This window comes from Monopterus albus, unplaced genomic scaffold (assembly GCF_001952655.1).
Source record: "Monopterus albus unplaced genomic scaffold, M_albus_1.0 scaffold330.1, whole genome shotgun sequence".
NCBI lineage: Eukaryota > Metazoa > Chordata > Actinopteri > Synbranchiformes > Synbranchidae > Monopterus > Monopterus albus.
This window is the reverse complement of record NW_018128210.1, coordinates 19,437-37,750: the sequence shown is the minus strand read 5'-3', so window position 1 is coordinate 37,750 and position 18,314 is coordinate 19,437. Positions and strand designations below refer to the sequence as shown.

At 43.1% G+C, this 18,314-nt stretch overlaps 1 protein-coding gene across 1 annotated transcript in view; it reads left to right on the top strand.

Moving 5' to 3' along the window:
* Positions 1-17,905, top strand: part of rnf43 (ring finger protein 43) — a gene marked incomplete at its 3' end in the record, with an annotated part of 116,986 nt that extends 99,081 nt beyond the window's left edge. Inside the window, exons 4-9 of the mRNA XM_020624556.1 lie at positions 14,369-14,443; positions 14,596-14,730; positions 15,127-15,228; positions 15,363-15,533; positions 15,631-15,733; positions 16,397-17,905. Of these exons, the coding sequence (XP_020480212.1) occupies positions 14,369-14,443; positions 14,596-14,730; positions 15,127-15,228; positions 15,363-15,533; positions 15,631-15,733; positions 16,397-17,905 (2,095 nt within the window). The remainder of the gene's footprint in view (positions 1-14,368; positions 14,444-14,595; positions 14,731-15,126; positions 15,229-15,362; positions 15,534-15,630; positions 15,734-16,396) is intronic.
* Between the last annotated feature and the right edge of the window lie 409 nt (positions 17,906-18,314).

The following is an 18,314-nucleotide window of genomic DNA, read 5'->3' as shown; positions in this document are numbered from 1 at the left end:
GTGGCGTACCTGACTGTTTATCCAGGGCTTCTGGTTGGGAAACCTCCTGACTTGTATGGTGGGCACAATGTTGTTGATACAGGTACTAATGTACCCGGTCACATACTCAGCATAGTCCTGTATGCTGACAGAAAAGTCCTCCGAGGTGGCTGCAGCTTTAAACACATCCCAGTCTGTCTGGGTGAAACAGTCCTGCAGGGTGCCTTCAGTCTCTGGGCTCCAGAGTTTAATTTGCTTGGTGACAGGGTTTGTTTGTTTCAGTCTTTATCTGTAAGCTGGATACAGGAACAAAGAAATGTGGTCCGAGCATCCAAGGTGGGGGCAGGGTGCGGCCCTGTATGCACCACGTATGTTACTGTAAACATGATTCAGAGTGTTCTTGCCCCGAGTGGGAATGTTCACATGTTGGTAATATTTGGGGAGTTCTGTAAATTGCACTGGTTAAAGTCGCCTGCAGCAATAAATACAGCATCGGGGTGCGCTGTCTCTAGCGCGTTGATGACATCATAGAGTTTACTGAGAGCCGCAGAGGGATTAGCTCTTGGGCTAACATACATGGCAGCCAAAAACATAGCACTATGCTCTCTTCCTAGATAATAGGGCCGGCATTTCATCAATAAAAACTCTACGTCTGGCGAACAGTGCTTATAAACAGTCTGTACATCTCCACACCACGAGTTATTGATAAACACGCACACACCGTCTCCTTTTACCTTCCCCGAAGCAGCAGTGCGATCACCTCGATGTACAGTGTGTGTTTGTAGCTGAATCGCGGAGTCTGGAACTGTCAGAAAGACAAGTCTCAGTGAGAATTAGAGCACAGCATACTCAAATTTTCCGTTGCGCTGTAATCCTAGCCCTTAGCTCGTCCAGTTTGTTTTCCAGAGACTGTATGTTAGCTAGGAAGAGGCTGGGTAATAGCGGTCGAGTATCGCAAGCTTTTAGCCTAGCATGGAGTTCCCCTCGTTTGCCCCGCTTGCGTCTCCGCCTCCGGGTCGCTCTCCTGATTTCAGCCTGCTCGCTTGTGCCTGGTGCTCCAGTGGCTCTCTGAGGGTGATGGTGGTTGTCGTTGTTGTTGTGGTGGTTGTTGTTGCAGGAGCGGACAATGTGTTGTAGCTCCGGTGGTATGAAACCAGTAAAATCCCAGTGGCTTTGTGAGTTGGCGATATCCAGCAATGCCTGTCTGTTGTATGTTAGCAGTGCATGACATTTGTGCACTGCAGAAAAAGTAAAAAACACAAAAAAGAAGGAAACGAAGAAAAAGCCGGCATTTGAGAGTGGAATGCGCAAACACGTCCATCTCGGGGGGCGCCATGTTGTTGCACTAACCTTTCATTTCAGTTTCAATGCGCAACTTTATCCATCTCATCTTTACCTTTTCAGCCTTCAGACAACAGTCTCCTATCCTTAATAAATTTAACTGCCCCAACCCTCATTACAGTTTCATGCATCCTGCTGCCCTGCTGTCTGTTCTGGGCATGCCCACTGGGGCATTTGGTTGGCTCCTGGGGCTTGATGTTGTCCAGGTGATGGAGGATGGTAGGCATTATAGGCATACTGGGGGACTTCTCCTGTTGATCATGAATATTGTGGGACTGGCTGGGCATTACAATGCTTTGCCCAGTGTCCTAATCCACCACATTGGAAACATTGATCACGTTTACGTGGGACAGATTTGTTATTATGGCAGCTACGCCCTCTCCAACTATAAACAGGTCTATATTGATACCCTGGGGGTAGAACGTGGGTGATGGGTGGTGCTGCACATGTGTTGGGACCTGTGGTTGCTGGGGTGGCAAAAAGGGGGGTTGTTGGGGCATATGTTTATCAATGGCCTTTGCCTGGTTTACTTTGTCTCTCATTCCCTTCAATTGTGACTTAGCCACTTGTGTCTGGAGACTAGCCAGGTCTTTCTTTTCTTGCTCCTGTTGTTCTAATTCACTATCAATGTGATGAATAATATGAGCTGACCACAGAGCAGAAGACAATTCAGACAGCCCCACAACTAATTTTACTAGAGGCATTTGGTGCCAAGGCTTAGGGGGCAGATGCGACTCAAGACGGTCATGGACATTTCCAAGGTTAAGTCTCTGAGTAGTAGCACTTGGAGACAAGCTTCTCTTCTTCAAATCAGAAAAGCCTGTCTCATTAACTGTGAAGGTTAAGCCAGTTACCTCAGGGCCACCTGTAGCGCTAACTGCAGTGTTTACACTGTCTGACTGAGAAGGTGAGGCCTCAGAGAGAGTGCAGAAGGAGGACTGTATTGACTGACTCCTGGTGTTTGTAGTCCCTTAGCAGCTGGTGTGCTAGAAACAAAGTGGTTTGTACTACAAGCTGCTACTTTATTTAAATATTCGGCTGTCGCCTCCTGAGAGCCATTGTTACGAGGGAAGGGGGCAGTTTGCAAGAGGCCATTTTTAACAACCACCAAGGGACCCATGTTTGGAGAGATCTCTCTGGTCTGGGTTGGTGTTTTTTGTGGCATTTGAGGCTGAGACTGGAGAGAAGTCAACAGTGAACGTGCCTCAGCATAAGGAGGAAGCGCAGCCGTGGGGGTGGGAACGATTTGTGGTGTATGAGAGAGTTCAACTTTGTTCTCAAGTGGTTGTGTCTCTCGAGATTCAGGAATGGTTACAGGCATTTGTGGGGTCATTGATACAGAGGACTGATGTTGGAGAGCAATTTTAACCTCAGTAACACTGGCAGTTTGCTAGAAAAGCTTCTGCCTTTTGAGCCCTTTTAATTGCCTTTCCCTTCTGCACTCTTCCTATTCCGTGTATTTTTCTTTTTCTCTGCTCAACACTCACCGCAGCGTTAAATCACTCACTTTAGGTGGAGCACCTTCACAGCCTCCAAACATCCACTTGTCTTGCATATCCTCAACCCAAATCAGTAAATGTTTCTAATTCCTTCCCTTCATCTTCCTTAAGAACCTTTGCCATCTCATGGCCGCCACATACAGTACCGACCCTAAGGTGCCGGGTTTACACTTTGTCTTCCTTAAGAACCTTTCCTTGCCATTTCATGGCCGTCACATACAATACCGACCCAAGGTGCCAGGTTTACACTCTATCCACTGTTCACATATATTTAGTGCCATTGTAAAAAAATAAGACAAACACATATTAGCAAATTCAGTGAATAGCACAGCGCCCAAGTGAGGACTCAACCAAGAAGCTTCTACACAGAGATTCTGCGTGCTTGGTTGTTGAGGGTATCCCAGTCAAATCACTTGTTTTAGACACCAAAATTGCAATACCATAATCGTATAATCCCAAACTGCTATTCCAATGCCCCCCAAAACAAAACTACTTGAGAGCTGTAATTGAGTACAGGAATTCTCAAACAGGAAGCTGCAGTATCACACTTCCAGTATGTCTCTCTCCTCTGCACGAAAGAGGTGGCCATGCCCAGGTTCTGGGTTTACTGTGTGTGTGTGCATGTGGGAGAGCTACAGGATGAATGAGAGGTAAAACAGGAGGAGCAGTGTGTGATTTAGGCCCACCCTCTAAGGCCCAGTACTCTTCCTAGAGCCTGCTCACCTGCTCTGACTTGCCTGCCCGCCCCCTCCCCTCCTCTTTATACAGTACTCCCCCCCACACCTCCAGTGACTCCACATCAAAGTAGCTTTGTGGGTAATGGATACCCAGCAGGGCCACACCCTTCCTTCCAACCAACTCAACTCAACTGCCACCCAACCAGTGGTGAGCACCTGGCAATCAGGGCACACACACACATACAGCAATTATTCACACTCACTTAGACTCAAATATACTGCTTCAAAGCTGGATATTTAAATCAGATGCTGTGTGGCACTCTTGTTATTTACATTCAAGATATATAAAAGTACTCCCTGAGAGATTCAACTTTCTTGTCTTTTATGTAGTATTGCTGTGTCTTGTTAGCTGCTTAACTGCCTAAAAGTATTTGTTTGAAATGACATTGTGATAAGCACAGATAATAAGCTGCAGTAGACTGTGGATTTTCAATAGATGAGCTTAAAAGATATTTAAATCATTTAAGGACTTTTTTTGTTAGACTCAATATTTCTAAATATTAACTAAAACAGTAATTAACCATTTATAATTGGGGAAGCTAATGATATTGCTCCGACTGGTTGCTGAGTACCACTGTTGAAATTGGCCTGTTGGTCAACAAACCTTTGACAACCCACATCATTAACAGGGGCCAGGTCAGTAGGAATCATTAGCCCACCACTGTGGCCCACACTGTAATATCTCAGTATCTATTGAACACATTTAAGAGAAATTTGGTAAAAATGGTCATGCCCCCCTCAGGATGAATTGTAATAACCTTAGTGAGCCTCTACTTTCCATCTAGTGCCATGATCACATCTGAGTTTTAATTTGTCCAGTGCTTTGGTATATGAACAAAATAAGTTAATAACATTCCCATCCACCTCAGCTGCACTTTGCATCTATTGTTAGTAATTAAAGGTAAATTGGTGAACACCATCAGCATTACCTTCTAAACAACACCATGTTACCATTGTCCTTGTGAGCATCTTAGCATGCTTATGTTAGACTTTAGCTCTAAGCACCAATGCTGATAGCATGGCTTTTATGCTTCAAAGTGATGCTGCTCAGCACAGTGAATACTGAATAGCTGACATGAGGCAGCTGAGTCAGCAACAGTATACCATGGCCAGAAGATCCACTGAACTGTCTGTGTATTCCTTTCATTGATCAAGCCCTGAAATCAGCTACTGCCAACAGACAAGCAGAGATGCACATACGTAACCTGTTGACTCAAAATCCCTCAGTCATGGGCGTCCTCATAACTTGGGATTTTAGACACCAACAACCGTAATGTGCCTGATAACCAGTCTGGCCAGGGTCCTTGTTGCACCTATCTCTCCATCATTTTCCTGTTACTCTCTTTTCTGTATAATAGAGATATAAAGATGTCCTTAAAAGGCCAGTATGGGGGGGGTGATAGTGGAGCAGTCGTCTCCCAACCGGAAGGTTAAAGGTTCGAATCTCGGTGCTTGCAGTCCACGTGTCCACATGTCGAAGTGTCCTTGGGTACAACACTGAACCCCCCAAGTTGCCCGTGTTGGCGGCATGTATGCACGTAGCAGGCCCGGGGCCCTCGGCTCCAAACAAAATTTCGTTATACGTGTTACAATAAAAATAAAGCTTCTATAATGCCAAATATTGAATTGGATGCTCAGTGAAACCAATTATCACAGTGTGTACCTGTTTTCAGTGCCACCTTTCCCCTTTTATTGTCACTAGCCCCTGCCCCTTGTCTGCTTTTCATTTAGCCATGCAGCATGTCACAATGCCTCAGTAATGGTTCCAGTGTGCCAGACCGGTCAAGAGAAATGACAGAGCAGAGTGTCGGCCTCAGACCTGTAGGCCCAGAGCTCTGTACTCTGTCATTAGACACACAGATGCAGCAGCACCACAGCCCGCTTGCCTCACTCCTCTTTTTTTCTTTGCCACTTTCACTCTCATTCCTTATTCTATAGTATAATTTACTCATCCACTAAATGACCAACCAAGTCTGCACAACTACTATAAAGTTAGATTGGGTTATACTGTATGGAGTCCAGTGCAATATTTTAACAGGCAGTGAGGAGGATCAGAGACCAAGGAAATAGTCAGGTTTCTGGCAGAGTAAGTGGTGTGTAATTAGCAGTCACAAAGACTTAAACAATAAAAACACTTAGACAATAAAAAACAACAACCATGCTCACTAATTAACTTAAAGGAATTGCTTGGAATTTTTCAAGTTGGTGTTAAAACAATAAAGATCTATCCCTATGTACGTCAGAATAGATATTGGTCGCTGTTACTTCTCCTACTCTCCACAGTGATCCTGAATGTTTCCACCCGCAATGCAACCAATGAGGGACAAACTACAAAACTCCCACAGTGTGTAAGTTCTGTTACCACAACCGGCTTTTTACTCATGTATTTGCACTTTGTCAGCTGTTGTTAGCTCAACTGGTGAAGGCATAGCTGTGCAGAGTTTCTCTCACAGTACCTGTCCTACTGTGGAAATGGCCTCCACTTACATATAACTCTCTCAGCTTTGCCAACAGCATCATTATGTCCATTTTTTATGTCCAGTGAGATGTGTGGAACGATTTTGTCCATTGCTTGTTTCTTTCAAAACACGCCAGATAAATGCAGACATGAGCCATGTTCTCCTTCACATTAAGTGCAGGTGAGGCTGGGACAAACAGGTGAGACCCAAAGCGAGTTTGAGGTGTCTCACACACGCACAAACATCCAAACACAGGAGCAGGTTTTATTGCTGTCCGAAAATCACAAGCCGCAAAAATGCCCCAGCTATCAAGGTACAAATTCATTTCTGCATTATCCCTAAGCACAACTTCAGTAGTAAACACCGGCTAAAATTTACATGCAATTACTAAAACGTATCCTTCTGCACAGCAAGGTACTGTCCAGGAAAATAAAAGATCAAAATTAGTTTTAAATAGACTGTAACTTTGAAATATTACCAACTTGAATTAGCTTAGTTGGGACAGCTGCAGCTGCATTTCATCCTTAGGCAAACTTTGGGGTGCATGTTTTTATAGAGCAAATGTTGTGTAGTTTGTCCCTCATTTTATGCAGCATAGTGATATTGCAGGTGGAAACATTCAAGGTCAGTGTGAAGAGTAGGACAAGCGACAATGACTAAGGCCTGTTCCCACGTATATAGGGATGCATCAATATTGTTTTAACGCCAGTTAAATCAAAAATCCCAGACTATTCCTTTAAGATGAGTCTGAAAAGTCTTACTTGCTGGTTGCATTGCTAAAATCTGAGTCATGGTCTTAGTCATTCAAGCAAAAATAAATCTTTGTTTATATATAAAAAAGACTGAACTTCATCTGGTTCCACTTCAGAACAACTTTAAGACTTTTATGGAAACATTATTTTCCTGTTACTAGTGCGCTGTCCTGCCTTGTTTCTGTCTTGTTTTTAGCTGAATTTTGAGAACATTCTTGAATGAAAGCAAACTGCAGCCACATCTGAAACAACTCAAATCATCTTTTTTTTTGATATATGAAAAATATTGATGACTCAGTATGAGAATAAATAACAGAATCTTTGTGTTGTGGTCACTGCTGCAGAGCATATGCTGTAAAAATCGGTCTCTTTCAGTGCAAGACTAAAATGTGGCATCAAAAGTCAAAGGTTATGAAAGGTACTGGGGTCACTCTGAATATAGTTCTGTAATTAGAGATGTCCAACTAATGTAGCAGATGTTTCTCCATGGCAAGACTGAATGTGTGTAATATTTTCATTATTGCCCTCTCATTTTTCCTGGAACATGCCTGCAGATGAAGGGAGGTGGCCCACTGGTGCCATCCACACCACATTAAACCCATGACAAACACTGGGCCTCATTCGCCCACTGTCCTTAAGAAGAAATTTCTTCTTAAAACCCACTGACACATTTCTCATGAGGATTCTTACATTTATTCACAAAAATAACCACCTACCTCTGGGTTTTACACACTGGTGTGTACAGCAAATGTTAAATGTTCACATGTTTCAGCTTTTAGGTTAAGAAAACATCCAATTGTATTCATCTGATATTGTGTATATATACAATATTTACAATATATATATACATCAGGTTTGAAATCAAACTATTTTTTCATTTCACCTGTTGTGCACCCTTCCCCTTATACAGCATTCAATGAACAAGTCATACTGTAGCATCCCGTGCAACTTTTTGTGTTATTTTATGTCCACTAATGATGTCACTATATGTGATAGCTCCTTTGCAGTTCACTTCCTGTAACAGTACCTACACTTCAGAACTACTGAAGTTTTTCTTCCGTTTGGAGTCTGGTTCTCCACCATCTTTCAGTTTTCTCCTCAGTTTCTGTGTGAGATTCCAGTGTGTGCCCACAGCCCTGCAGTGTCATGCTATTTTAAGGGGACTGTTAGGGCATTTACTTATGGAACGACACATACTTTCAATTTTACGAGGACAATGGGATTCATCGTTGGAAGAACAAAGGTTTGAACAGTTCGGTGTGGTTTTCAGTGTGGTTTAAGGAATCATGAATCTGATGTAAACCTTTTAGGACCTTTCTCAACACTATTACAGAAGTAATAGTGAATAAGGTTCACTGAGACATTAACAGGCAAAGCCATCTTGTCAAACAATGACAAAAGCTTGGCCCATCTCTTCTGTAAAATCAAGACCTCTCAGCGCTGTAGTTTGTTTCAGCCTAGTCGACAACACACTGCGATGTCAGGCCTGGCTCACACGTGGCACTTTGCCAGAGATGTAAACAAACAGTGCTGGCTGGCCCCAAACAGGCCACCCACTCACGGAGAGGCCAGATCACTGGCTGCAGTTTATGCAAGATGAGTGGGTCTGATACTGTGTAGCTATGTGCTGCTTATAGAAAGAGAGAACAGATTGACTGGTTTGTGTAAATAATTTCTCCTGCCTTGTTGTGTGATTGTAGCATCTTTCAGGTTATTCGGCACAAGTTTTTGTCTGCTGAAATATGATATAATGTTAGTGAATACTGGTGCAGAATATGTGCTGTTTATAGCCTTAGTGTCCTCAGCTTACATTTACAGAGAAGAGGATGCATGGATACCAATTGTAAGCAAAATTTAAAAATATTAAAACAAGAGCCACTTGACTTACTCATCCAAGCTCATTGCTTTCACCAGTTTACCTCAGTTTTAGTGCAGCAGATTTGGAAAAGTAACAAAATTAGGTACAAATGAAGAACAATTAAGGTTAAAGAAGCCTGCAACATCAACACAAACTGATATATACACGTACAAGGGAAAAAGATGTTGATTTAGGAAACCAGGGGTCACTCTATCTATATTAATCTGTGCTGTGGCTCAGAGGTAGAGCAGGTTGCCCTCTGATTACAGGGCTGGCGGTTCAATTTCTGATCTCCCTAGGCCACATGTTGTGTCCTTGGGCAAGACACTGAACCCCAAGTTGCTCCCGATGGCCAGGCCAGTGTCCTGCAATAGCAGCTCTGCTACTGTGGATGGGTGAATCTGTAAAGCGCTTTTCCCAAATATGGTAGAAAAGCACTATATAAGTGCAGTCTATACTGTATGTATTTTTAACTAACAGGTGCATATACTGTCATATGGCATTGAGTAACTGGCATTTTGGAGATCCTTCCCTGATATGTTTATCAGGAAAAATTACTGTGAAGATTCGGAAGAACTCCACTGTATGTTGCTGTGATCTAAAGCGTTGCCTCTTACCTGCTATAAATCACTTGTGTTTTGAACATGCTGTTGATGTGTGCTGCTATCACTCAGTGCAACACATAAAACAGAGGCAAAACAGTGAAACAAGTTACACTACTTCTTACTGTGTTTGTTCCATTCATGAGGTTTTATTGGCCACTGGACTCCAGAATTGTGATCTGATTAGTGTCTGTGGCATCACTGCCATTAATGGCATTTACTTCCTTTGTGTACAAAATGACGATACATTGGTTTCTTTCTCCTAAATGCAAAACAGTACTCTATACTGTGTGTGCTGGATAAAATAAATATAGTATGAAACTGAGACACAACTGTGGTGTATTTAGTGACTTACTGTACTGAGGGTTCCAAAGCTGGGATGTTGGAGGGGTAAAAACTCCAGCAACACTCGCTTTGGCTTGTGGCCTTCATGAGGGTCAGTTGGTTCTGTTTTGTGTTTCATAATGAATCCTGATAAAGGCCACAAGCCAAAAGGAGCTGGTTCACAATAAAGTTGTTCTCCACACAATAAATGTTGCTGAAGCTTTTACCCCTCACAATCAGTTTTCCTTCTCTGTGCACCATGATGGTGGGTGAAGCTGTGGCAGAAATCTCTAATCTAAAGTTGGAAAGTTTGAAATCTGATAGTGTCTTTAAAGAGCCCATGGCATGTTCATTTCCAGCAATTTAATTTTTAATCTTGGGTACCTCTAGATTACCTTGGCACCTCTCATAACTCCAAACAGTGTGTAATCATTTCAAAACTATAAAACCAGACAGCCTCTTTCAAAACATGAGAGCATAGTTTGTAAACACGCACAACTCCTTCTGCTGGTGTTGTGTCGAAAGTGGACAGCACAACAAACTGCAACAACATTGATTAATTTGAATTTCTCCTCCATAGATAGGTAAACAACAGTATATGTACAGATGAATAGAGGGTAATTGAGAAACCCCATATTTTAACTGGCATAATGCAGACAGAGTAACCTCTCCAGCCTTACAACAATTCTCTATAGAAACAACACATTAACAGACATGCAACATGTGTGGGGGTTTTTTACTTACTATTATGTCCCTCCGAGTAGTGGAAATTTCAAGGTCGGTAAATCCAACTGGTGATCGCCTTGTCTTCTGACAAATCCCTCGCATTACAGGCAACTGCATATGTTCCTCCTGCCAACCCGCAACACATCATATGCGCCAAACACACTGGCCTCAAGCAGTCAAAACGAACAGGTACTGTGCTCCAGAGGAATCCAGTGTTAATGAGCTGATCATTCACTACCGAGTGAGACTTCACAGGCTGGCTGCTTGTAGGTTAGACACGGTCAGGTAAAACAGCGAGTCTCTGTACATGAACATTCCCAGACATGTATTAACCTTAAAAAAAAAAGTCTTGCAAACAAGAGTTTGTGAGACATATATAAACTGAGTTGCTTCTGCATAGAAATACTAGAACATACGTATGTACACCTCATTTTTTTAGCTTTAGGTCACGTCTAAGATGATAATTTGCCATTGTATCATTGTAGATTAGTCAGAAAACAAGGAAAAGCATGCCAAGATCTTTATATGTTGATATGACACAGAAAGAAATGCACAGGTGTGAATAAGAACAAGAATGATGTCTGACTTGTGTTTAGCTACTTCAGTTTCAGGGTCCATGTATTGTGCATGCTGGATCACTGTCACACAGTCGTGGCTTACTGGGACACTTAAATAGAAATGAAATAGGACAAGTCCAAATGGTTGATTTAAAAAAGGTCTGCTGGCAAACTCAGCAGACTGAGGCTGGATGAAGATTTTTTAATGTCATATTTACATTCTTCAGTTATGGTTGACTGAATTCATGTCAGAAACCTCTGATAAGATTGTAAGTAACAGACTGTGTGTTAAGGCGTGTGCATACCTGCTTGCATGTGACCTCGCGGTGTCTCTTTGTAGTTCTGTGCCCTTAGGACTGTCTATGTTTGTGACAGCTTCCTTGTGCAGAAAGCTCTGCACTACCTGCTGCTTCTCTCTCTTTGCCACCATTCTGTTTAACCAAACACAGTGAAATGTTGCCCACTTTGCTACAATCTTCATCAATGTTAAAAGTAACAGCAGACTACTGACTATTGTGGTATGTATGATATGTGTTCCTCAGGGGTGACGTCTTCACTGGATAACTCTGTAAACCACAGTTGTTTCCAGTGCTGCAGTTGTTTTTCCTCAAATGCCAAATACAGTTAAATCACGTATCAAATTGCCCTTCATGAGGATGGGTGTTTATCTAGCTACAGCTGAATCTGTGCCACTTCCAACCATAGCAAACCTAGAGATGTGGAAACACTTTCAAATGTCTCTTTAGCACCAGACCTGCCACTTTCATTGTACCTTTTAAAGGCTAAATGTCTTGTATTAATCATGGACTGAGATCAGAGGCTCAGTAGAAGCTCAATAGATGCTTACCACCACACTGTGGTACCACTACTAATACCGAGCTATAGTGAGACTACAGCAGCAGTCATTTGAAAAATTTATTATGACATATTCTTGAACTGACCGCTGTTGGTCTGGATCATAGGAGTCTGTTTGAAACATCCCACTGGCTTTGTATGCGGGCTTTCCTACATTTATTACCATAATTAGAGGTTGTATTGGCTCAGTGCCATGTAGGTAAAGCAAATTCCCATGTATCAAAGATCCAGATTTTTTTTTTTGTTCCTACTTTATGTGACCGCACCCCATTTAGGCCTGTGCATGCACTACAATTATGATTCTGATAAAACTTGGAAAAAGGCCTGCTGCATAAGAGCTGGAAGCCAAATCAAACGGGATGTGTTAATTTTTTATTTAACCTCTGTCTGACCGTCAATACTGTGGCCTTTGTTGTGCTGTTCTATGAAAGTTGCAAACTATACAGAAACACATGCACTTTGAGTGTACAATTTAGTGTGGACATTGCTTTGAAAAAATAAGTGAAGGAGCGGTAAGCATCTGACATTATATCTATACAAAGGAAATGTCTGTTTCTTCCTTGTCATGCATTGACTTTCTGTTTTTGAAGTGTTAAAAGGTGATCCCAGTTTGGTGGCACCACTCCACAAAAGGGGTTTCTCAATAACTTTATTAATGGATCAAGTGAGTAATGCCTGAATTTCTTTTGTCTCGTGTTTGAGAGCACCTGCCCTGAACTGCAAGCAATAAGCTAGGAATTACTACTGACCCAGGTGATTAGGGGTCTTAACTTATGCCTTGTCCTCAGGAACCATTAGCAGATGCCACACATTTGAACGCATGTGGTGTGATATTGATGAAAAGACTGCTACAGTATTTGTTTTCGTGCTGTCTTGCGGTGAAAACAATTATGGGTTTTTGTAGTGTGTGCTGATAACACCAACAACCTCCAGAGCCAATGCAGAAACACCTAACCATGTTGAAGGGCTCATACGCCAGACAAAGTCTGGTGAGTGGCAGTGGCAGAACATACACACGGGAGCAAACACACACTCATGAATCAAAGCACGTTAACAGCTATAACATAAAAATGACAACATCAACATACTCGTAAAGATGTTAGCAGTTCTGAAACACCTACAGGTCTCTACAGGTCAACTGGCAAGCTATCAGTAAATATTATTAATTTTTTTGAGACAGGAACCATCAGCCAGCCAACACACAGAACAAAGCTCATAGTGGCATGACTCAATCTTAAGTTACCTAATAAATTGAGAATCTGTATTAATAATGTTTTTCTATCGTTTTTCATACAATACTTTTGGTGCTGCTTTTTTGTTTATCTCTACTGTGTTTCACTGAATTACTGGCTGTCTTGCTTGTCAGCTAGCAGCCATATCTGAGATGCACTGTTTCCATGACATTGATACCTTTTAAAAAGGTACACAGTAAATTCCAGTTAGTTACGATGGTAAAGTGACAGTGTAACTAACTGAAGACAAAATAGCAAATTCAGCCTTTTACAAATAAAAAGTTGAACTAAGTTTCACCCACAACTTTACTCTTTTTATTCACTCTTATTGCTCTCATAGTGTTTAGGCTTCAGCGGGTAGCTGACAGACAAATTCAGCAACTATCTAATGAACACAGTGGAGCATTCAGTAAAAAAGGAGTCAAGATATTTATTTCACGAGTTGGCAGACACCAAAAACTGAGTTACAAAGAGAGTAAGTATTGAAGTTGTGGTTATCAGATTGCCATTTATTCCAAATGAGTGCTAATGTTGCAAATAAGCAGCTGTCTGCTAACACATTGGCCGTTTCATCTTCAGAGGTGATAATATATCAGTGTTGTGCTCTGAACTTGCTTTTGCTGCCCACAAATTGACAAAAAATTTGTTGTTGCAGGTTTAAGTACTTTTGTTTACCTGGCTGTATGGTATTTTTATTTAATCTGTTTTAACCAACACACACCTCTTTCCTAGCTTTCTGTACTTGTACAATTGACCTCCCCCTCTGAGCTCTGCAGTGTGTCACCCAACAGTACCTTCATCTCTCCAAATTTCCTTATTATTCCTAGTTCCTCCAAGTTTACTGCTGGTATTTTGAAACTTTAATGGAAGGAGATTAATAGATGTGGTGACACTGCTGGGTATTATAACGATCAGGGAGTGTGCATGAGAATTAATAACAAACAATATAATAATAAGCAAACTGTGAAGCATTAGCAGAGCACCACGTGTCGGTTAATGTCTATATTGTAGCTGAGCACTGATCAGTATGTGTTGGCTCTTGTGCCCCTAATCTTTTTATGTTAGACTGATGACCCACTTTTTCTTTCATTCAGCATTTCTCCCTTTCTTTTTACTCCTCCAATGTTTCATGTAGCTGCACTCTCCAGTATTAGAAAAGCAAGTAGACCTGTGGCTTTCCCACTAACACTAGTCAATCTGTCTGGCTTCCAGAGTCAAGTGGAAAAGTGGCATGAGGAGCTGCACTTTGGTCTGTGCTGTGAGGCCTGGGGCTCGTGCCATGACTGCCACCTAGTGATAGTTTCAGACACTAATTTTCATGAACTATGCCACTGTATTACTGACCTCTGAAGGAGTGATGTTTTCTCTTGCTTAGGTGACAAGATGTCCTACCGAATATGTAGAATTTATTGACATTTTTGTCTGTCTCCTGTGTTGTCTCCTCCAGGTTCGCATCGCACTGGAAAATGGAGCTCAGGCTGTTATCTTTGATGTCAGTGATGATGCCAAAGCTGCTACTGACGTGAGTGTGCAGGCACAGATAAAGTTTTATCCATTAATAAATTATGTTAGATAAATTAGTATGCAGACGATGGTCATTTGTCACACTCATATTGTTGTGTCTTTCCTCTCCTGTGTTGGTTACCACCCTGTTTGCTCAAAACACACATACAGCTGAGAAAAATTGACTCCCTTACCCATCCAGTTGTACTGGTGGAGGCTGCAGATGCTGAGATGCTGATGGGTTTAGTCAACAAGAATGAGGAGGCCAAAGTTCATATTGAGGTTATGGTGGAGCAGCTTAGATGGGTAAGGACTGAAACACACGCATATCTTTCTGGAGCTCTCTTGAGCTGTGACTTTGCTTTCACTGGCTGGAAGGAAAAGAAAGCAAGAAAGTCCTCTGGGAAATAGAACAGAAAGGAAGTTGTGTTAGCTGAAATGTCACTTGGAGCTCTGTTATAATGTTGTTTTGGTGTAAAATATATCAGAAATATATGAAAAATAATGGCCTTAGTGGATGCAAATGGGCTGTAAAGTGTAGAGAGAGTGGCCATTCTTGCTTTGTGGCTGTGTTTTAGACTTTGAGATGAATTCGTGAGAGGATTTTCTTGTCAATTTAAAAACTTAATTTTATTGTTTAAAATATTTCATATAAATAATTTTAAATATTTGTTCTATTACCATCTTCTTTTTCCTTTTCAGCCACATTATGATGTGGGTATCCTGCTCACCATTGTCATGGCTATTTTGACCATTGCCCTAATCATTGCCTGCCGCTACAAGTGCAAGTCCAGCAGAACTTGGGTAAGTGAAAGGAACAACACTGGTAGAAATGTAAAGCCTGCGGAGGCAAATGAGCCCATGGCTAATCGACGATTTGGATTCTTAGTTCGGTTCTTTCAAACGTTGATCTAATTGGCCCCTTCTTGTGTGTTCAGGACTCTGTCCATCAGCAGACCATGCGGGCCATTAATCGACTGGAGACCAAAACCTATAGCTCTCAGGGCTGTTCAGGCTCTCAGCGCCACCATGGGGCCTGGGGGTCAGCCAGCAGCTCCAACTCGAGCCCCGTCTGTGCCATCTGCCTGGATGAGTTCCAGGATGGCCAGGTAACAGACGACAACATGAGAAACAAATCTGAAGATTTAACAGTTCTCCTTAGTTATTTATTCCTAAGTCTACCTCTGTCTGTTATTTTTGTCTCAGCATCTGAGGATCATCTCCTGTGCTCATGAGTTCCATAAAGACTGCGTCGACCCCTGGCTGCTACAGCACCGCACCTGTCCTCTCTGCATGCACAACATCATGCGTGAGTACAAGTATATTCCCAGTTAAGATTTATTAAAAATGTGCAGGAAAAACTGCAGGAATCTTATAGTTTCACTGACTGCACCAACATATTACAGTCATGGCCACAAATATTGTCACTCCTGCAGTTCTGTCAGTTAACTCACCATTTCTCCTAGAAAATTGTTACAATCACAAATTCTTTGGTGTTCTCATGTTTATTTCTTTTGTTTGAATTGGAACAACACAAAAAGCAGAGAAAAACAAATCTGATACATTCCACGCAGAACTCCAACAATGGACTGAACAGAATTATTGACCCCTTTTTTAAAATAATCATAAATAGTTGTATTTCAAGCATGTGATGCTCCATTAATTGCAAGGGTGCCAATATTTTTGGCCATGACTATAAGTTACTCTGAAGTATAGTTTTGAATAACTCAGGAACATGATGATTTTTTTCAACCATTTAGAAAAAGGTGTATAGCTTTTTTTGCCCTAGTTTGGCTTTAATATAGTGAAAATGAAAATTAAGTAAGTTTACAATTTTACCAGCAACAACTAAGGTGTGTTTTGGACATATCACTGAACTTCCAACCCATCTGTGAAACAAACAGAGGTAACTATTACAACCCTTCAGTCATCTGTATATTCTGCTGTATTCAACTGCTGATGTGGTCCACAGGGACAGAGCAGCAGCCCCAGAGGAACAGACTCCAGCAGAGTCCAGAGCAAAGCCAAGGCTTCCTGCACCCTCAGCCTTACAGCAGCCTGCACAACCACCCATTCCCTCAGCATGCTATCCCCTTCTCTATGAGGCCCCACTATCCCCATGGACCCTCAGGACCTTATCCTTCTCTGGGTCATTACAGTGGCTCTTCTTCCATGGACACCCAAACATTACGTCTCCTCACCAGCAGGCCACTTGGCTCCAGCTGTGGGTACCACCCTCATGCAGAGGGTCCCGGAAGGCCCTACAGGATTGGAGGTAACTGCAGGACTTCCAGTCAGCACTACATGCATCGTCGTTCCTGCCACAATTATCGCTCCTCCTGTCTGGCTCAGCACAGTGCGTCTAGCTCTAGACTGCACCACACTGCCTCTGTTACTCTTCAGACCTGTGGAGTGCCAGCCCTCAGCCGGCAAGACGGAGGCAGCTGCTCAGGTGGCAGCTACCACACAGAACGCAGCGGATACTTAGCTGATGGGCCAGCGAGTGATTCCAGCTCAGGACCCTGCCATGGTTCCTCCAGTGACTCAGTTCTCAATTGTACTGATGTTTCTCTGCAGGGAGTTTATGGCAGCTGGTCCACATTCCGTAGCTCTCTGAGTAGTGACTATGACCCATTGGTATATTATGGGCCAGGGCCTGGGCATGCTCCCCGGAGGAACAGCTTGGAGGCTGGTGTCCAGGCCCGGCCCAGGTCTCTGGATTCTGTGGTGAACAAAGCTGGATGCCCCGAAGAACAGCCACAGACTGTGTTCAGCCACATCCACTACCACCGCCACAGACACCACCACTATGAGGAGGGGGAGCACAACCAGGGCCCAAGAGGGGTCTCAGACGAGGAGCAGGGTGCTGCTGTTGCTGCTGCACCTACTGTTCTTGTCCTGGACAAAGACTCAACTGTGTGCTCTCCTAAACACAGCCCCTGCCAGTGGCCAAAGCCAGACCCCACAGATCAGCCCAGCCCAGGACAAACAGAGTGTCAGGATCATGACCCCAGCAGCCCTATAGTACCCCCTGTTGTCGTGTCTCCAGTCCCGTTACAGATCCAACCACACTGCTGCCACCAGGGACATGGGCACCCTCCCATGCCTCTTGGGAGAGTGGGTGGCTGTGTTCTTGATGGCCCCTCAGTTCGTTTCCACCAGAGCCTAGATCTGCAGGATGACCACAGCATCCACATTCATTACGACCAGGGCCCAGGCTTCTGCTGCTCTCCTCCTGAGCTGCACCCTGCCTTGCTCCCTGTGCCTCTTGTTCTGGACTCTGGAGGAATGGAGGACTGGCATTGCTGTGCCAGGGCCCATGTTGTTTGGCAAAAGCGGGTGCAGCAGACCCGCTCAGAGCCTCAGCTCTTGGGGCCTGGGACTTCTATGGACAGACTACCTTGCAGGCTCCACCATGGGCCTGCTGCTGACTGCAACACAGACATTTGTTTATACTGCCAAACATTACATCACAATCAGGGTGGGTGTCTCACTTCTTTTTCTTTAATAACATGACAAGATGAGCATCATTTCTATTGGTTATAACATTGCTGTCACTAAAGTTACTGCTAAGATCTGGTAGCACTGTGATATCACTACAGCAGAGTCTGATACAGTGAGAAGCAGGTGGTCAGACCTCCTAAAGGTTTGTAGACAAGCTTAAAATATACAGTATCTAAACTACTTTGTCCTTATAGAGATGGTCAGAAGGAGCTGCACTGCATCTTTGTGGATTTAGAGAAAGTGTACGACAGAGTGCCAAGAGAGGAGCTATGGTACTGTATGAGGATGTTAGGAGTGGCAGAGAAGTACGTCAGAGTAGTTCAGGATATGTATGAGAGGAGTACGACAGTAGTGAGATGTGCTGTAGGTCAGACAGTGGAGTTCAA